The sequence below is a fragment of the Aspergillus chevalieri genome, chromosome 2 (genome assembly GCF_016861735.1).
Source record: "Aspergillus chevalieri M1 DNA, chromosome 2, nearly complete sequence".
NCBI lineage: Eukaryota > Fungi > Ascomycota > Eurotiomycetes > Eurotiales > Aspergillaceae > Aspergillus > Aspergillus chevalieri.
This window is the reverse complement of record NC_057363.1, coordinates 927,216-946,457: the sequence shown is the minus strand read 5'-3', so window position 1 is coordinate 946,457 and position 19,242 is coordinate 927,216. Positions and strand designations below refer to the sequence as shown.

General features: G+C 49.1%; 10 protein-coding genes across 10 annotated transcripts; 3 read left to right on the top strand and 7 right to left on the bottom strand.

Annotated features, from left to right (window-relative positions):
* Positions 1-467: 467 nt before the first annotated feature.
* ACHE_20320S (uncharacterized protein) lies at positions 468-800 on the bottom strand (the record flags this gene model as incomplete). Its single annotated transcript, XM_043284610.1, has 1 exon — positions 468-800. The coding sequence occupies one exon, from the start codon at positions 798-800 to the stop codon at positions 468-470; it is 333 nt and encodes a 110-aa protein (XP_043133384.1).
* Positions 801-1,420: 620 nt separating this feature from the next.
* On the top strand, positions 1,421-2,074 carry ACHE_20319A (dynactin subunit 5; the record flags this gene model as incomplete). Its single annotated transcript, XM_043284609.1, has 2 exons — positions 1,421-1,459; positions 1,517-2,074. 2 exons carry the CDS (start codon positions 1,421-1,423, stop codon positions 2,072-2,074), a joined length of 597 nt encoding a protein of 198 aa, XP_043133383.1.
* A 1,463-nt stretch (positions 2,075-3,537) lies between these two features.
* On the bottom strand, positions 3,538-4,332 carry ACHE_20318S (uncharacterized protein; the record flags this gene model as incomplete). The annotated part of the gene is made up of 1 exon (XM_043284607.1): positions 3,538-4,332. The coding sequence occupies one exon, from the start codon at positions 4,330-4,332 to the stop codon at positions 3,538-3,540; it is 795 nt and encodes a 264-aa protein (XP_043133382.1).
* Positions 4,333-4,724: 392 nt separating this feature from the next.
* On the bottom strand, positions 4,725-6,393 carry ACHE_20317S (flavin monoamine oxidase family protein; the record flags this gene model as incomplete). The annotated part of the gene is made up of 4 exons (XM_043284606.1): positions 4,725-5,671; positions 5,724-6,112; positions 6,171-6,208; positions 6,268-6,393. 4 exons carry the CDS (start codon positions 6,391-6,393, stop codon positions 4,725-4,727), a joined length of 1,500 nt encoding a protein of 499 aa, XP_043133381.1.
* A 649-nt stretch (positions 6,394-7,042) lies between these two features.
* Positions 7,043-8,853, bottom strand: ACHE_20316S (homeobox domain-containing protein; the record flags this gene model as incomplete). Its single annotated transcript, XM_043284605.1, has 3 exons — positions 7,043-8,449; positions 8,502-8,613; positions 8,672-8,853. The coding sequence occupies 3 exons, from the start codon at positions 8,851-8,853 to the stop codon at positions 7,043-7,045; spliced, it is 1,701 nt and encodes a 566-aa protein (XP_043133380.1).
* Positions 8,854-10,538: 1,685 nt separating this feature from the next.
* ACHE_20315A (putative RING finger domain protein) lies at positions 10,539-11,190 on the top strand (the record flags this gene model as incomplete). Its single annotated transcript, XM_043284604.1, has 3 exons — positions 10,539-10,669; positions 10,742-10,957; positions 11,007-11,190. 3 exons carry the CDS (start codon positions 10,539-10,541, stop codon positions 11,188-11,190), a joined length of 531 nt encoding a protein of 176 aa, XP_043133379.1.
* A 403-nt stretch (positions 11,191-11,593) lies between these two features.
* On the bottom strand, positions 11,594-12,404 carry ACHE_20314S (uncharacterized protein; the record flags this gene model as incomplete). The annotated part of the gene is made up of 2 exons (XM_043284603.1): positions 11,594-11,982; positions 12,035-12,404. The coding sequence occupies 2 exons, from the start codon at positions 12,402-12,404 to the stop codon at positions 11,594-11,596; spliced, it is 759 nt and encodes a 252-aa protein (XP_043133378.1).
* A 233-nt stretch (positions 12,405-12,637) lies between these two features.
* ACHE_20313A (uncharacterized protein) lies at positions 12,638-13,447 on the top strand (the record flags this gene model as incomplete). The annotated part of the gene is made up of 1 exon (XM_043284602.1): positions 12,638-13,447. The coding sequence occupies one exon, from the start codon at positions 12,638-12,640 to the stop codon at positions 13,445-13,447; it is 810 nt and encodes a 269-aa protein (XP_043133377.1).
* Positions 13,448-13,739: 292 nt separating this feature from the next.
* Positions 13,740-16,420, bottom strand: optC (small oligopeptide transporter, OPT family; the record flags this gene model as incomplete). The annotated part of the gene is made up of 8 exons (XM_043284601.1): positions 13,740-14,072; positions 14,130-14,315; positions 14,371-14,502; positions 14,557-14,895; positions 14,943-15,184; positions 15,231-16,022; positions 16,073-16,221; positions 16,272-16,420. 8 exons carry the CDS (start codon positions 16,418-16,420, stop codon positions 13,740-13,742), a joined length of 2,322 nt encoding a protein of 773 aa, XP_043133376.1.
* A 624-nt stretch (positions 16,421-17,044) lies between these two features.
* On the bottom strand, positions 17,045-18,411 carry cp7 (putative carboxypeptidase Y; the record flags this gene model as incomplete). The annotated part of the gene is made up of 5 exons (XM_043284600.1): positions 17,045-17,113; positions 17,175-17,632; positions 17,684-18,041; positions 18,088-18,353; positions 18,405-18,411. 5 exons carry the CDS (start codon positions 18,409-18,411, stop codon positions 17,045-17,047), a joined length of 1,158 nt encoding a protein of 385 aa, XP_043133375.1.
* Positions 18,412-19,242: the final 831 nt, after the last annotated feature.

Genomic DNA, 19,242 nt, shown 5'->3' with positions numbered 1-19,242 from the left:
TACTAGTCATTGATTGAGATCTTGCCCTATCTACAATCTAACGTTAGTTCGGAGTATGTTAAGCAAGGTAGATTCGTTGTAAGATCTCTTGGATGATTCAACTTCACATTAGGCTAGTGCTCAGCCTCGGTCCCTTTCTTTCCTCATCCGAAAGATCTGAGAACCGAGGAGGCTTTCTGTGATACTGCTTCACTAGGTCATCTCTCGCTTGAGCAGAGCACTCCATTATCTGAGCATCCGCACCAGCCGCAAGAAGATACTCAACTGCCCTGTCAATATTGAGTATCATAGCGTCATGCAAAGGGGTACGGCGCCATTGGACAGATCAGTGAGGTTTGCATCAACTCGTTTATCTACGAGCAACAACTTCACCAGGCCGTCATGATCCGTGCTCACAGCGTGGTGCAATGATGTTCTGCCATTGAATAGTGCATTAGGGCCAACATCGTCTCGGTTGAGGAGTAGCACTATCTCCGGGCTGCGGTAATAACTGCGCTGTGCATAGTGGTCTCCACATTAGGTCGTGCGCAGGCGCCTTTCTCGAGCGGACATCGGACCACGTGCGCGTTTCCCTTCTTTGCTGCTTCTTGAAGGGCGGTCTGGGTTCCTTGGATATCAATCCTATCGTTAAACCGGACGTCATGGTCGGCCCGAGGGTCTGCCAGTAGGACATCAACAACGGCGTTGTGGCCCCTGAGAATAGCTTTCAAGAGAGGCGGTTCCAGGTCTTCATATAGAGGTAGTGATGGATCGGCGCCACGTAAGAGCAATTCCTTCACTATTTCAGCTTCTCCATCCATGACGGCAGATCCTACGTGGCTCAACAAGTCTTTTTTCAGATCACACTCTCCATCAAGTAGCATAGTGAACATTTCTGGTTGTTCGTGTATTATCGCGAGGACAAGGCATTTAGTACAAGGCTTTGCGCCTCCCCGGAAGGCTGTCTAGAGAGACCCTACCAGGCCAGTTTGCGCTGCATGACACAGTGCAGTACGGCAATGACTGTAGCGTCTAGGATCCGAATTCGCTTCCAGACTATACAGCAAGGGATCCAAATGATGTCAAGATCACGGCATGTTTGAGTGAGAAAATTGATGTCGCGATATCTTTTGTGAGAACGTGACCGTTCTGGTAGGAAGCAATCTGGAGGTTAGTTCGGCTGGGAGAGCCAGCAGGGGCATTTTCGATCCTTGTTGTATGGACTCTGCAAGACTGAGAAGGGTATCAGTTCTAGACAGCATCAGTTCGATATAGCAGGTGCCAAAGTGGTATACCGTCAAGCCGACACACCGCCTTGAACACCGAGCACACTGCCAATTTATAGTTGACCGCCTTTATTACCGCTATCGCGACATCATACGGAGGTCTCCAATTCGCATCAATCAATCAATAATCTCTTTCCATACACACAATTGCCACAATGCCTCCCAAAGCTTTCAAGGGCGATTACATTGAGACGGTATACCAACCATACCATTACCTACACGCCCAAGAACCCACCAGCTAACCAACTCAGGACACGGGCAACAAAATCTCCCGCCGCGCGCAAATCCACGGAACCCAACGTATCATCCTCGGCGGAAAAACAGTCATTCAAACAGATGCCGTTATCCGCGGTGACCTCTACCGCTCTTCTTCCTCCCACGCCTCTACAGATGATCCAGCCTCCGCCGCACCGTCTCCCTCCGTCGCTATAACTGTTGGTCGCTATAGTTATATCTCTAAACAAGCGATTCTCCGCCCGCCTTCGCGTCTGCACCGTGGTGTGCACTCATACTATCCGTTGAAGATTGGCGATCATGTGTTTGTGGGTGAGCGCGCGGTCGTCGAGGCGGCTAGCGTCGGGAACCATGTGCATATCGGGAAGGAGGCTGTGATTGGGGGGATGGCGATATTGAAAGATTTTGCGGTTGTGTTGGATGGGACGGTTGTTCCGGCGGGAATGGTTGTGCCGAGTTGGTGTGTTGTTGGTGGGAGGCCGGCGAGGATTGTAGGGGAGGTTGGGGAGGGGTATGGAGTTGAGGGGGCGGATGGGGGTTTGGCGAGGGAGAGGTATCGCTTAGTTGGGAGGTGATTGGCTTAGGTCGACTGATTACACATGGCCTGGGTAAGTGCGGGTGCGTTCTCGGATATGGATAGTGCACTGACAGACGAGAAGACCATGAACTCAGCACGATCCAGGTGGATCTATGCTGCCCACGTTCTACTTGGTTAGGGCTTCTTGGGGCCGTACCATTTATACTCTTGATGAGCCTCTGCCGAATAAGAGACCAGACCAACCGGCTCCCTGCATTACAGATGGAGAACACAGTATCATCCGAATCCGCTCATATGAGAATACAGGGATACTACGCTCGCTCCAGCAGCACTGAATATTTCCGAAGGTCTATTGGAAGGAGAACATCCCTGGCCAGGAATACAGTTACTGTATCGAAACTGTAAATGAGGGCTTGGGCTGATATGCTGTGACGATTGGGATATTCCCTCCACCAACATCTTTTCCGGGGTAGTATAAATCTGTACATACACGAGTCTTTTTTAATGGCTTTACTATCAGGTATTCAGACAAAAAAGTCGCTTGTCGCGTTCAGGACAACGGTAAAATAGTTCGCTTGAAATCGCTATCGCCATCGCTTGGATCATAGGCATTCCAATTTATGAAAATGCATTTAGAGGAATAAGCCAGCCAACACCGCTTAAAGAGACCAGTACAGTGGCGTCGATGTCGTGCGCCATTGGATATGCTCGACCCATCCTACTTCGAACACAATTGTGGGGGCCCTGCTCTGGCTTACTCGAATGCGAAAAACATCTGCTGGCTTATGCATTGGTTTATAATCTGTGAACTCCATACGTTTATTTGTCTTATCTGAGTTTCCGGTGTTTACCATCTCCTAGCCCTTGCCTTTATCCGTGTCCTTATCGTCGCATCTTCAAGTTGCTTGTCATCTTCCGAAGTCTGGGGTGGCGACGCCTCCCACATGTAAATGACACTGGCACATATAGTCTTGATCTTCTGGCATTCAAGTCACCCTCTTCATGACGTGTCTGACAGAGGGGCCCAGCTGACTTATTGTCATTAATGAGGGACGAGGGCCAACAGTAGTATCAGAACAACAAACTAGGAGTGCGAGCCTTGCAAACACGCAATTTGTTCTCTCTAAGGCGGTTCTGGTTTCGTCCACGTCTGCGCTTGAACCGTCTAACTTTCTGGTAGATCCTGCGCAGGGAACTGATTAAGGAGGATCTGATTCAGTATGTCCAAAGGTTTTGTACTCACCCTCATGCTTGACACTGGTATAGACTGGCATAGACATATGGCATGTTTTCTGGGATAGATATCATGTCATATGGAGTGTACATATAGTAGAAGGTCTCTAACATGCTTTAAATTCGAGCACAGCATGTCTGTAACACCTCGTTAAATAAGTAACATATGTAAGTTGGCAGTGACAGGAAGGATCCAAATCAAAGAAATTTCTACCCATACAAAATGACAACCCAGTGAATACAACTCCCACTGACCCCCCAAAGCCATTAGATCCCCTCCCCCTTCCTCTGCCCCGTATCCCCAAAAAGAAACCCCATCTGCTCAGCCCCCATAAACCTCCCCGCCCAATTGACCGGCCTCCCCATAACTGCACTAACAACCATATCCCTCCAGAAATCATTCAACACCCCCGTCCGCCGGTAGATCTCCTCATCCAGCGCCCGCAGCGCATTATCCTGCAACGACGACGGCAGAAACCCCTCCGGCAGCGTCGCAACAGCCTGATACGCATCGCACTCAAAGACAACGTCAACTTCACGGATGGTTATTGGTCCTGGCGTGACGGGCGTCGGCGTTGGTGTCTGTGGTGCATTCATGCCCCGGAAGACAGTCAAGATGCGGCATGTATCCACGATGCCACCGTGGATTAGGAACTCGCCGATGTGGTCGCGAAGCATGCGGCGGGGGTTTGCGCCGTCGCCGTCGCGGAAGCCCAGTGATTGGGCGATGGATTCGGCGTTGTAGATGTTAGCCATGTCACGGGCCCACAGCGCGGTGATGGTAACTTCATGGCGTCCCTCGAGGCGGAATGCGCGGTAGAGGGACAAGGCGCGCCGGAAGTTGCTGAAGTAGGAGAGGAATGGAGTGAGGAAATCTTTTGAGTTGAGGAGGTGGCGGTCAAAGTCGTCGGGGCTTGGGGGAGTGACTATGCGGGCGATGCGGGCTTGGGCGCTTAGGGTTCCGTAGCTGGAGCTTAGGCGGTGTTCGACGCGGAAGAGGAGCCAGGGGACTTGGTCGCGGGGGATGGGGAAAAAGGGTTGGTTTTGGGTGGAGTTGTCCATTTTTACGGTGTGGTAGACAGCTATGTGGAGGGGTCTGTTTTATTGAGGGTATGGGACTATTTATCAGATTTATCTGGACAATATACGAGGGATCCTTGACAATTGTCATATCATCGTATATTAAACTAAAACAAGCCCCTAAATGTTTGCGCAAAGGACCAAGCGCATTTGGTGCAGTCTACATTGAAATCTGACGGCTGACGTCGGATTGCATGGGTAGCAGATCATTGGACATGACAACCCCCTGTCAAGAAACCCAGGGCATGCAAGACATTATGGATTTGGCATCAATGCAGATACTGTCAGCTTCCGCACTGCACCAATGCCAGTAAGATGTTCTCTAACTATACTAACCCTGGCGCTATCCTGTGCACACTATGTACACTGCCTAACTAGGTAATCGGAATCTGTGAAGGGAGAGAATCATCCCTCTCGGTTCCAATCCCAATCCCATCAAGTCCGTAGATTTGGCATACTCTTCCGGCTACTCTTTCTCCGCTCCAGTATGCTCCCGTTGTTGTTCCGAGCGCTACGAACGGGGCTGTATGTTCGCCGGCAAACCAAACCCCGCGTTCTTCTCCAATTCCAGCACCGTCGCGGAGAACTTCGATGTCCTTGTCGCCTTGTTCCAAACCGACCTGGAAGTTGCTGTACGAGCCGTTGCCTGCGTATGGGTCTGTTTGCCATTGTGTTGCGAGGAAGGCGAGCGGTTTGCAGTCGGGGGATGCAGCGGAATAGCCGTGCAGACGGGAGTAGAATGGATGGAGGAAGTCGTTGAGATAGTCGTAGTATTCAGGTGACGAAGGTGACAAATTTGAGATGTTGGAAACGACATGGCTTGCACACGGTCCATGGATGTAAAAGAGCAGGGTTGAGTGGGCCTGCGGGCCGAGGGTTGCAAGAGAGACACATTCTTGATTCCAAATGATATCTTTTGGATGGTTTGAATATTTTGGGTCGAGGAACATCGCGAAATTCGGGGGTTTATGGTCTGCTCTCTCGGTATGCCAAAATGCCTGCGGAAATGTCACATAGACCTTTTCAAGTCGGCCATAAGAAATGTTATTAATGGCCCGGATAAGACGAGGAGGGAGGTCGGGTGCGAATGCAGATTTGTTTCGTTTCAGCCATCCCAAAGGACATGTTACAACAACCTCGTCGAATTCATATTTCTGTCCATCTGCAGTGGACAGTATAACCTGGTGATCTGCCTTGTTCCCGCGAGGTTCTGCTTCAATCCCCACAACAGGCTGTTTGAACCGAACATTCGCATACTTTAGCGCAGCCTTGGATACAAACTCGAGGATCTTCTGATACGTAGAAGACACAAAACAATTACCTGCGACGTCAGCCATCACCCCAACCCCCAATGAAGAACGGATCGAACCTACTCGAATCAATGCACTCCTCCAAACAAAAAAATTTCAAACTCTGCCTTTCAACCGGATCCCCAACATAAGATCCCCACAACCTACAACTCTCAAGACAAGCCTCTTTCTCCTCCTCATTGAACCCTTTCTTCTCAACCCTCTCTTGGAAGAAATCGAACAAGCTCCGACCCGACGGGATACTATCTTTGTACGTATTGCTATACTCAAACGCCTCTCCGATAGTCGTCCACACGAAATCAGAGACTTTGGCAGCGAGTTTGTCATCGAGTGGTTTTCCGTCCTTCGAGAAGACGATTTGATACTCGTCAAAGTCTTCTAGTTCTGTCTTTGTTGACTCGGCGATGACTGAGATTGGATTGTCCTGCCCGCCATGGATCCAGTTCGGTCCGCTGCTATACATCAGCACGCAGTTCTCAGCAGCACAGACGCAGAGGCAGGAAACCTTACAGATCAACTAAATGATCTCCAACCTTGCTCTGGGCGACCTATTTCACCGTTAGCCAGCCATTTCTTCCATCAGAGGGAATGTGCTTGATGGACCTACTCTCCCCCCAACTCGATCTCTAGCCTCAAAAATCGTTACTTGAGCGCCGTTCTGGCCGAGGATGTCTGCGCATCGTAGCCCGGAGACGCCAGCTCCGATAATTGCCACGCGCGGGGTTTTGCCCATGGTAGAAAGATGTCCTTTTGGGAAAATGATGCGTTGTTGTGGTAGTAATTGGGAGGCGGTAGTATACCTCTTCAGGGGTGATTTTGGAGGGTTCTGGTGTAGAGTTAGTAGTGAGATATGATCACAGGTATTCTGTGGGTGTTTTGTAAGACTTAACAAGCCTTCGGACTCAAATACTTACAAAAAGACTGAATCGTTTTACTATCCGGCGCAATATCGATGGACTGGACATAAAAAAATGATGGTGGTGAAGAAGCAAATGCCAAGCCCAGCGATATATATCGGACGGCCACGTGCCGGCCAGACTCGGTATCTCTACAACTGCCCCTCTTTCTACGGAGTACAGAATACTACAAAATCCGTATATCATGTATTTTATCCTTTTATTGATGCCTAATTATATCCGGATGTCTAATACCGCCGACACAAGCCAGCTTATCATCAAAATGTTTCACTCTGTCCTGGAAGAACTATGTCCAGAAAGTCCCAAGACCGGACCAATCATTCACACATCATATGCAACCACCGCTTGCTAGATTGCATCTTTCAGCATGGATAATACAAAAAAAGAAGTAAAGGGAATCAATCAGTAAAACAAAAGAAATCACAAAGGAAACGATGAGTCATGTCACAGGACGGAGGTTATTTTCTACCTCCATGCACCTTGGCTCAGTGATAATAAGCCTTGGATGCAGTCGAGATCTTCTTCCTGGCTGGCACTGCTGCCGTTTGTCATGAATGCGGAGACTTCTGGATCAACCTCGGGGGCGGCCTTTCGTTGCTGATGAGCTTGGGAAAGCCGGGAGCGGCGGCTTTTGCTGTTCGTGTCTTTGAGTGCTGGGCGTTGCATGTTGGAGCTCATTGTGCGTCGACGGACGTTGGATATCCGAGTGCCCGGGATCCAGTTCTCTTTATCTGAATCACCGTTGTGGAATTCAAAGTCTTCATTGTTCTTCTTGGAGTTGCCAAAGAGTTTGGGCATCTTGAGAGAATTACCCGATACCTGACCTAATGCATTTGCTCTGTTCGACTCTAGTCGTCCGAGAGACGAGACCGTGCGAGAAAGTTTCCGCCTCTTGTCTCCCGTCTGCAGAGGCACGGGAGTGTCGGGGTGACTGGGAGAGTTGTTGGCAAAGGCATTCTGCCTTGAGGAAAGGCTTCGGGTCAATGATCGCTGGCCCTGCGAACGTAAGAGTCCTGGGGTGCTATGTGGCGCACTCTGAGCGCTGCCAGGAGTTGACAGAGCACTCCTGGCGTCCGTGTCGAAAACGGACTCCCAGTTACGGGGATCACGAGATCGACCGAACATTCTCTCTTTCTCACTCGAGGCCACTCGCGGCGTTGCGGGAAGGATGGCACTGTTGCTCCGTCGGAGACCTGCGAAGCGGGACTTCCGAGTAGAGAACATGGATATACGGTTCTTGGATGGAGAGGGTTCATCATCCGTTCGAATGACCGCCTTCCCATCCGAAGACATGGAGATGCGAAGAGCGTTTCGTCCCTTTGGCGGGGACGGGGTCATTTCGCCTTCTTTCCGTACCATTGCCTCGCCGTCAAAAGATAGTGAAATCCGCAGCGAGGGTGGTGACTTGAAATCCTTTGACGCATCTTTCTCTGCTGGCTGTGATTCAGATGCATCGCCACGCAGGTCAGTCACCGATCGCTTTCGCTTGGTGATGTTCAACTGTGATGCATCTGCCGGTATTTCGGGGTTCTCCACTGGTTCTGGTTCTGGTTCTGCTGCTGCTGCCTCCTCGTTTAGCTGCTGGGGAGCTTCGGATGTCTCTGAATCCAAACTCGTCTGAGAGCTTTGAATAGACCGTTCTTGTTCATCCTTGTCCTCAGCACCAGATACAGGGTCCGACTCGAAAGATGACTGCAACACGTCCGACGACGGTGCATTGTCAAGGTCACCCTGCTCCACTGTGCTGCGTTCCGCCGATACATTATCATCGTTTCTCAAATGGTCTGCAATAGCACGCGGCGCGAGAAGTTCATGAGGTTGAAGCGGTTTTGACTTCCGACGATCGTTCTGGCGGCGGTTCTGGAACCAAATCTAAAGTCGCGTTAGAACGTCCCAACCATGCAATCGTATCTGGTTAACAAACCTGCACCTCCTTCTCCCCTAGCGAAACCCGATTGACAATATCCGCTCTCGCAGTCTTGTCCGGCTTCGAATTCCGCTGATACTCGGCCTCTAGAATAGCATGGTCCTCCGGACTATCGAGACCCACAGTTAGCCACGCGTGCATGAATCGCTCACATAGAGTGCATGTACCTAGTCCGACGACGTTTCTGACGAGCCAGCAGCTTGTTATCCACTCTAGGAGGCAGATTCTGGGTCAATGTCTTTTGGGAATGGACGAGAAAGGCGTAGTTGAGAGCTGCGGCCGTGGCGTCAGAGGGCGGGACGGATGGGGGAGAGGAGCATGTAGTGACGGTGGCATTCGGCTCAGACATAGTGAGAGAGAGAAATGAGATAGGGATTGATCAAGGGAGCATTGGGTGAGACAGGAGTAGCCGTGGTAAGAGGAGTAGGAATGGTCGTGAAATAGTAGTCGAACAGTAGGTAGCAGTATCAAGCAGAAGAACTATGAACCAGCCAAATAGCAGAAAAGAAGAAACCTGAACAACAAGGCAACAGAACAACAGAATAAAAAAAGACGAAGAAGTGAAAAAAGAATTGGTTGAACACGCCCCGAAAATGAAGAGGAGCCGTGGTGAAGAAAACGCCTCGACTAGTATTAAAGATCGCGTCGCGACAAGTGGAGGACGCGGCGGAGCGGGCGTGACTTGACAGTAAGTAAAGTAAGCTTACCGGAAAATCGTCCCACGTTCCGCTGGTATATTGACTTTTTACTATGTATTTTCATTTTACTATGGTTCAATTGAATCAATTGCTCATTTGCAATTCTGATCTCTATTCTGTACGCATTGGTCTATGACGATGCGACTTCCTTACTGCTGGATTGTCGGTATTAAGCTATTCCACTCTGTACATGCAGTACCGAGGTACCCAGGCTACTCGGAGCATAGCATTCTACGCAATTGTCTAAGGCACGGTGACTGAGCTGGTTCATATGCCATGTACGAGAAACCAGCACCAGGCCAATTGACCAAGCAAGGACGAGACAATTGTCTAGACTACAAACAATAAGCTCGTGCTTGCTGCACTCCATACCGTACTCCGTATAGTACGCTTACGGTGGAATCGTTCTCGTTCGTTACGGAAATTTGCAGCTCGCGTGGTTTCCCGATTCGGACAGAAAGACGCGCCAAACGCGATGTCACGTGGGGTTGCATACATACGCACTTTATTACACGTCCAGAGATCGATCTCACTGGGATTCTGCATTGGAATATATTAATGTCTGATGCAGCAGAAACAGAGGAATAACGGTGAATATGATATATCATCGATCTGCATTCTCCGCACCACACGGTTGACACATTCCTGCCTACCCCGGATTACTTGGTTGGCTATTGACGGGGATGCCACGGATCAATGAAATGGGCCACTGCTTCTCCTAACCTGTACACGGTTACTATTGTGCTATGCTGGGGCTCTGCAAGGTATGAGGTTGTCTCACAGAATCGTCTGCATTATGTTAGCTAGCTTGTTTTCTTGTCCAACTCCTGGGAAATGGCCGTGGATGTGCAACGTGTCAAGCGGGACGGAACGAAGGACTCAAATTGCCAGTGGTGTTTATCGAGAGCTGGAGAGGGTGGCTTAACCATAGCATTGTTTGTTAGCACGGGTTATGGCATAACGACATCTGGAGACTGCAATCATGCCATATCATGCCACTACTTATGCCCATATAAAACTCGCGGCTCCAGTACCCATAGCTCACAAATTGTAAACAATTTATACTCAAATAACGAAGTTCCAATCCAAATCACGTCCAAGTGACCTGATCATCCGACCAGTGTGAGTGCGGCTGGAAGGTGAAGCTGTCACTCAACTCAAAACCCCGCCAGATCGACTGCTTGGCTTTGCTCATCGTTAAAACCTTTCCTTTCCTTGCCTTCTCCTCTTCTCCTTTTCTTTTCTCTCTTCTTCCTCAAAGGGCAAATGCCCGTCTCATTTACTCCGTCCCCGCCTCGCGTATCTAATCATCCTCGACCAGGGAAAGAAATGGGGGATGTCGTCATCGTCACCGACACCGCAGACAGACCATAATAAGAATAATAATGCCGGATTGAACAAACAACATCTGATCATTGCGTTGGCTGTTGGTTTGAGTGTGGTCACCTTGATCATCATGTGCTTGCTGTACGCCCCCCTATCATTCTCCTACATAGTACTCCGTACAGAGTACAAGAGTACAAGTGCTGATCGGTGGAGTCTCTCCATCTTCGTCAACAACCGCCACAGCAACTCCGACAACAGCGAACATCGGCGCTTTCGTCCCTCTCGCTCCAAAAAACCCAAGAAATCACCCAGCGAACGACGCCTGCGCAAACTCGACGCCGAGTCTCCAATCTGCACCCTCGAGGAATGGTGGTCCCGAGCCAAGATCCCTCCTCTCCCGTCGGATGATGAATGCGATCAGTTTACATGGTGTGCCACGCCCCTCCACAACACCCAAGGTAAGAAGCTAATAGGGCAGTGCAATATGTCTCGACTCCGTCCTGCGAAGCCACGAGATCCGCGACTTGAAATGCCTACATGTGTTCCATCGCGAGTGTTTGGACAAATGGTATCTGCAGGACCAGTTCCATTGTCCGTTGTGTCATCGGGCGTACTTTAAGCAGCAGTTTCAGCCGACGAATGAGTTTGTGTGGATGGTATGATATTACTTGATTTATATTGGTTGACATCTTTTGTTGATATGGGTTGGTTTAGTGATTTATGTTGTTGCGCTTGGGTTGGCTTGCTATTTATCGATTGGCGTTGGCTAGTGACTGATGGTGACTTTTCGCGGTGGACGACTTATGATTTATGACCATGTTTTTGATTTTGTGTTGATACCCTTGAACGATACCCCTCGTTATTCAATCTGCCATATTTTGCCTATCTTGAACAGGAGATACTACAAGTTCCACAGCAAGTCGGAGCTAACCATTAGATACCGAACGAGAAACAGCAAAAGCAATGCCTCTCCCTTCCAAAACAGCCTCACATCAACCCATACCCAGAATACCCTCAGCTCGTCATACGGGGTTTCGTAAGCAACAAAATCAAATGGCACCGCCTTCAGATCCTCTTCCACTGTCGTCTTCCCCTTAGAAGAGCACCCTTTACTCGCAATACAGCACCGGCATGCACTAGTGCAGTGCCCAAAATTCCCTTCCCCCTAGTTTCCCGGGCTTTCTCGCAGCACCGACACTTCCGTCCATAGCACCCACCTCTTCCAGCGCAATCACGGCGCAGCCATTCAGAAAGATGCCAATCTGGCTTCCGTCTGCACGCTTTATAGGCTCGTCTCATGGGTCCCAGGGTTGTATTCGCCTCCAGACGCCAGACATGTTCGTTGTCTTGCCAATACTCATCATTCAGAAGCTGGAGTTCAGCCTTGTACACAGCAAGTTGAGTCTCTTTCTCCTCCTTATCCTTTACTTCAAATCCAAATTCTCCGAGCTTATCTACACCAAACAGCGTAAGCTCCACACAAAGATCCTGAAGCTCCGCCCCAACAAAACTTTCCCTCTACACGATACCGGCCCTTAATATCCGCCTCAATGATATTCTGCGCCCAGAGCAGATTTTGCTCAATCTCAGCTACCAATTGCCTCTTAAACAGCAGGAGACGGATTTCCTGCGCGTACACGCCATCGCCGGTATTAGCTAGTGCGCGCGCGAGATATTCTAAATCGGCGATTTCCTTGGCTTCGTTGTCTTTGTCCGTGCTCTCGTTATTTGTCTTGTCTTGTGATATCTCTAGGAATTCAGCGATATTTTTGTCCTTGGCGTCGAGGGAGTGGAGGGGCTCTAGGAGCTCGGGCGGTTTGGGGTTTTGGTGGAGACGCCCGCGCCATTCTTCTGGTGTGAGCTCTCTGGGAGTCATGGTGCTAGTGGTTGGATCTGAAGAAGATCGTATGGAGATTGGGGCGGGGATGAGTTTGACTTCTTTGTAGGTTGAAGCGGGCAGCATCATGGCTTCCGAATCATTACATGACGACTTTAGGCAGTTATGCTGAGGTTCGCTTAGGGAGTCATCTAGGCAACTTTTTGCCCTTTGAAACTTCCAACATTTGCAAATCTCCAGTTTTCTCATTTTTCTAGCAGTTTGCAGCTATCATGTTTCGATTCTTATTCCGAAACCCCAAAGCAGCAGAAGACTGGCACGCCCATCTTCGTCGAAACCCCAACCGTCAAAAGATGCTAAAATGTCTTCTCTCAGACATATCATTTAGCGATAAACGCACGATCCTGAATGTGTTCTTACAAGCATGCGTCGAAAATAGGCAAAAATGGAAACTCCCGCAAGATCCCAAAAAGCTAGCATACAAAAAACAGTCCAAACTTCTATGGCTCGAGTCTAAACTCGACGAAGCCGGCCACATCAAAATGGCCCAATTCATCCGCTTCGCACTCTATAACGAGGAAGATAACGAAAGCGATATGGACTGGTGTTCACGGATTATCAGAGCAGATGTCAAGGCCCGATGGCTCGTCCAAAGGGAGGCTTATCTCATCGAAGAGGTTCAGGCACTGCACAAGTCACTATCCCTTCTTCCTCTTAACGCCGATGAAGCTGTTTGTGCTGCCGCTGCTACCCAAGCGGAATTCAAACTCAAGATGTACGAAAAAGAACTCCGACTCCTAGACAACGCCTACGGGCCCACAAGAAACACATCTGGCTCCTTGAAGCCGGTATCCCTGTATCAGCAGCTGGACGAGCCTATGAAGCGCGCTGGAAGAACATCCCAGATTGGTATCTATCCGAATGGCTGCGCCGCGACTGTGTTGGCCGTGGGGGGTGCTGTGGACGGGGTTGCGGGTGCTGTGAAAAGGCGCGAAGCCATAAGGACCGGGAATGGAAGTATGGTCATTGTACGGGTGCCTGTGGGTGCTGTATGCGTACAAAGGGATTTAGGAAAATGGTGATTGATCTGGACGACGATATGTATGAGTTGCCGGATAATTGTGGGCTTAGTGAGGATTGTCAGCAGAGGTATGTCACTCGGATGATGGTTGCGTATATTTGGGGGTGTGAAGGTTTTGCATAGGTAGGAAATTTTAGAAGAGATATGGGTATGATTTGTATGATTTTGAATATTCAATCAACCTTCTTATCATTCCTCTTGTCCGGGAGCTTGTCCAAGAGGGCGAATAGCGCATAAGAAACGTTATAAAGCTCACAATTCCACCGCAAGAAATCAGTATAGACTTAAACGAGCTACTTCCAAGTCTTCACTCCAAAAGTCTCACCCTCACTAACCCTCCTCAAAGGGGTCCCCGCTCCATCCGCCGTCTGCGTCGCAATACTATTCCCAAACCACTCCACATTAACCCCGGGATAAATCAGACAAAAAAATATCAGAAAACTCCCAATCGCCAACGCTGCATCCAATCCCGCAGACAAGATGTAGTTATACCGCATCCACCACGCGTAGTACTTGCGCTTGATATACCCGTTAAACAACAGACCCACGAGTCCCCAGGCCATATAGTTTGCGGCTGTGGCGGGGGGGATACTCGCTGTGGAGGCAAAGACGGCGGGGAGGTGAATCTATTCTTCTATCAGCATTGAATTGCGGTTGAGTTGGTTGGGTGTGGTGGAGGATACCTTTCGCAGTCTAAGTTTCGGAAAGTATCGGTCGAGGAAGAAGAAAATTATGGGGAGTATGGCGCCGATGAGGAAGAACCATAGCATGGGGCGGTACATGGAGCCTTCTGAGAAGAGGCGCTTGGGTCCGATGAGGCCCCAGAAGACGGCGTTTGTTGCGTAGCCTTGTGCTAGAGGGCAGGTGAACTCCGCCAATTAGTTTCTATGCTAGAGTACAGATGAAGTAGATGGGAGGGCATACGTTGTTGCTTGCATTCGGAGTACAGATTCCTTCGATATTCCCCATGGCCCAGAGATTGACCGCTGTTTGGGTCAACCATGATACCAAGATCCCGGTACACTGTGCAGCGAAAGTGACTCTGGGCGGTATTTTCTACTCTCATTAGTATCACCATCCCGATAACGCAATCAGGAAAAGGGAGCCAACCATATAATGCCCAATTTTCATATCCTGAATATAGCCCAACCCCTGCGCTGACGAAACCAGCGTAAAGATCTTAAACACAACATTATTCATCATCTGCCCTGGCCATATATACCCCGCGATAAACGCCGATATTACCGCCGTCGACAGCTGGATGTTGCAAATCGCTTTCATAATACCGGTCGGTACGAGGAGGATCACGTTGACCGCAATGGCAAGTATCAGGCCGTACCATGGGAGGCTTGTGTTGTAGACGTAGAGAAAGGCGATGCTGATGCCGAAGATGGAGAGGAAGATTGTTAGGTACCACCACATGGGGACTTGTTTGTATTTTTGCATGTGCTGTTAGGGTTAGTATGCAGTCAACGAGTGTGGGGAAGGGATGGTACCTTGGCGTGGATGTCAGGCTTCTGGGGTTGGGAAAAGAGGCCGAATGTTGCGAGGAGACCTTGCCAGACAGCTTGACGGTGGTAGAGGATAGTGTGGACGATGATGGATGCCACGGCTGCGAAGCCAAGTCCGTATGAAAGGGCCGAGGTTGTTGCTAGATAGACCGGGGAATAATCATAATAAGCCGCTTCGTTGAGAGAATAATCCGGGTTCATCACCCTAGTTGTATTATATAATTTTCCTATGTTTGTCAACCTAGGTCTTCTGAGCGATGTCCATGAACTTACCTGTGTTATCGAAATTCCCAGATGATGAGAATGGCATATACAACCCCTGCCACACATTACTCCAATGCAGCGCAGGCGAAACAATCCATAGGAAAAAGACACTCCCACAGAACACATTCACCAACGCCCACGACGGAACTAATAACGGCGATCCCAAATACCCCGTTATCTGATTCCAATCAAGAGTAAGCGGCAGAAGATCCATGCCCGACGTAGCCCCGAAGACCTGATTAACCGTCACATTCTTCGGCACAATCCAAGTAATCCACGCGAAGGTAGTGAGTCCTGCGAACAGGAACCCAGGAACGAATTGATAAGCTGCTCCACAGACAACGATGATAGAGAAAAATCCCATCCGGCTTATTTTCCATCCGTTGATTTCTTGCTTCTGGGTCCGCTTTTCGTGAAACGTGTAGAGTAACGAGCAGATCGGGAGCGTTGCTGGCCATACGCAAAAAGCGGGTTCTACCAGAAATCGATGAAAGAGTCCTGCGATGCCGAAACTCAGAGCCTGTGTGCTGAGGAGAAACATGAATCGGTAGCCCGCAGAGATAGGGATGTTAAGGAACTTGTCAAAGGCGACGTAGACATCTGAGGCTAGGGAGCCGTTATCGAATGCCGTCACTAGGGATGCCATGATGGCTACGATTGAGTGTTCTTTCTGGTTGAACGGGCCTGGGTTGAGAGTGAACTCGAATCCAAATACATCCCACACCTTTGTCGGTAGCGTAGCGGCCATTAGCTTCCCACATGGTAGAGTCGCGAATATCGCAATGTATGCGGAAAGAAACACTATTTCAAACATCAGCATGTATCCCCTGTGCGCATCAGGCGTGACTTACAAGGCGGATTATGAAGCTGGAAGAATTGATTCAATGCCGTCAAAACAATCGTCCCTACAACTCCCAGAAGCCATGCTCGAAATGTATTGACGGGCAAATCCTCGTCCGTGTCGGATACGCTCGCTTGGACATCTGGATAGGGACTATGACTGTGACTGTCAGTGAAGCAAGCAAAGTATACCAGCACCGGGCAACACACAGATCATCTTCACCAATGCTTTCGTCTCCAGTATCAGATCTGCTTTCTGGAAGTTCTTTCGACCGTCCGGAGAGGTCAATACCCTCATCCCTCAAGGATAGGGTAGGCTCCTGCATAACTAAAATGTCTGCCCCGTGCTTTTCTGCCATGATAGCAAACAGTAAATATCCTTCTCCCACTGCCAGCGCTAACGTATGACTGAGATATAGCTGTATCAACTACTTGGTGCGGTGTTATGTTGCAGTGTAACTGTTGGCATCGGAGCCGTGACAGGTGACTCTATTTTGGTGGGCATCACCCTTACACAACAACTGAGAAAAAGACATGTTCAAACGCGACTACAAAATGCGAGATGAGGGGCAATCGAGTAAAAGAGCCCGTTTGAAGGGGGAGGGAAATCAGGATTTGAGTTTGCAGTTGCTTTGTCCTCTTTGTCTGTAGGCGATCGAAAAATAATGGCTAAAGCAAGGATCTACGGCGAGCAGGCATGGCTTCTTTTCGGAATCCGGGAAGAGGCAGAAAGGGGGATTCCCACTGTGCTGTATAATAATAGCTGCATGCATACATACATTAGCGTGTGATCTACAAATATGACCAGTCACTCTTTTGGTGGAATGCAGATACGAGGTACGTACGGGCTGCCGGTCTACTGTACTTGTACAATGCGTTTTGCCGATGTTTTGGCGAGCTATGAATAGAATGGAAATTTGATCGTACCATTGCCTATCTAATATGCTATGCGGATAATGAATTGTAATAATAGTCCGTGCCTTCTAGAATGGTTCCTTAAAGAGCCATTTCGTATAAAGATCGAGAGCCACCTCGGGTTGATCCAAGGGAACCTAGATCGAGTCAACACAAAGTTCCGTAGATCAAGCAATGTTTCTAAGTCGATAAGCTTACCATGTGTCCAGAATGATCAACCGTAACGAATGCAAACCGCCGTTCTGTGCTTCCAGTTTGCGCAAAAACTTCCTTGTAACTTCCTGCCTTTCTCATTCCCCTATTATTAACCGAGTACCATGGCTTCAGGTCCTTTGAGGCGAAGTCGGCCTGACCGTTCCAACGGAGAGAATTGGCCCAGCGAAGGTTTCCGGCTGTATTACAAGCCAGATCCAGATTTCCGTTATAGATCAACACATCAACACCACTATCTAACGTAAATCGTACTTCGTCCATAACGGGCGAGTAAAGATCGTTGCCGGATGCAAAAGCGGATGCTACTCGCATTGATTCAATGGAAAAGCCGCCGATCTCTTGTGGTACTTGTAGGGCCCGCCAGGTAGTCGGTTTGTTAATGTATTTTTGAATGTCAAGAGTCGCTGCGTAACAGAGGTGCTCTACCTCACAGGTTCGAGTAACTGGTTGAATTAGTCAGGGGTGATAGCATCTGTCCCGGCAAGGCACCTTACTGTCGAATGGGTCTCTTCCGCCCGCATGCGACTCATTGTGAAAGAGCTCTTTGATCGTTCCACATACTTGGTCAGTGGCTTTGCACAGGTCTTTATCAGGATATCGATAACAAGCCTCGTATACATAAAGACAGCGGGGTAGAGTGTCGGCTATTATCTGACATCGAGTTTGGTTAAAGACAGGTTCGGCAACCCCGGGTTTTGTTGTGCAGAGGGTTTCGTAGTAGCCGTAGGTTGTATCCAACGGTGAGATATAACCGTTTCCTATCAGTGTCGTGTTCAAAGGAATAACCAATCTGTCACTATGTAGGTTATTTTGTCGTATGATCTCCGCAGACAACGTTGGAATATAGTGTCCCTACACTCATCAGCTCAAATCGAGGTGTCATGTTCCAAGGACATACTGCAAAGCTCTCCCCCGCTATATGAAAAGGAACACGCCGTCGCTCCGGAAAGATCTTCAAGAATATCTGGAGGAAAATGTACATGTCCTCAGCCGCTATTGAAGACGTTGTCGGAATATTTACCCCAGGGTCCGTGTATGACAGCCCTGTACCCACAGGTTGATCAACGAAGATCATGGAGGAATTCCGTGTCCACGAATAGGGATTCCTATGCGTCCCTTGGCCGCCGTTATTGATATGACATGGTCCCAGTTCGAGTAGCATCCCTGGTTAATATTAGCTTTTGAATCGTGCCATCGTGTTGCGCCACAGCTTACCAACCATGCTACTTACACCGGGGCCTCCTGTCAACCACAACGTGAGAGGATCCGTAAAAGGATCGTTGAGACTGTCGAAATACCCTAAGTTATGCAAGTCAGTATTTTTTCTGGCTACGCTGTCCTTCCTATTTGGGTATCCATTGCGAGCTCACAGAAAAACATGTGTTTTCCATTGAAATCCAACCATCCTGTATACTGCCTGGAGCCTGCATCGCAGAGATCATCATGTTGTTCTCTTATTCTGATAGAATGCGACGGATATTCATGGTGTTTGAAGGTATCGAATTTGTTGTTGTCGCCATTCGCCAGGTAAAATTGGTGCCCATTTACCAGGGCTGCCCGTCCAACAGCGACTAGACTGGCTAAAGCAATTGAAAGCCACAACCTCATCTTGCCCGAGAATCAAACAAAATCATTCATCGTTATAGGTCTCCGTATATAGTAGTATTATATGTTTTTATATGGTATTTGTGGAAGATGACTGACGCGCTTTACCTAAAGCGGTAACCCAGAACGAGGCCGGTCCCTGCAGCGCCGGGTGCCTCTGTAGTTCTTATTACTTATTCATACAACTCATACTGTCGATCTCTTACGATTTTGATGCGTCTGCTACTGGCTTCCGAGTGAAAAAAAGCTTAAGTGATATTCTCCGGCTTTCTTATTCGCAGCCCACGTCGTGGCAGACGGAGCCCCGCTGGAGACGAAGCAGGCGCTCAGACTGCTCCTTCACATCTGTCCACCATTATTGACCTACCTATAAGGGAAATTTCAAGAATACGTCTACGTACACCTCTGTCTTGGCGTGGGCTATATGAAGAAGTGGCAAGTAAATAAT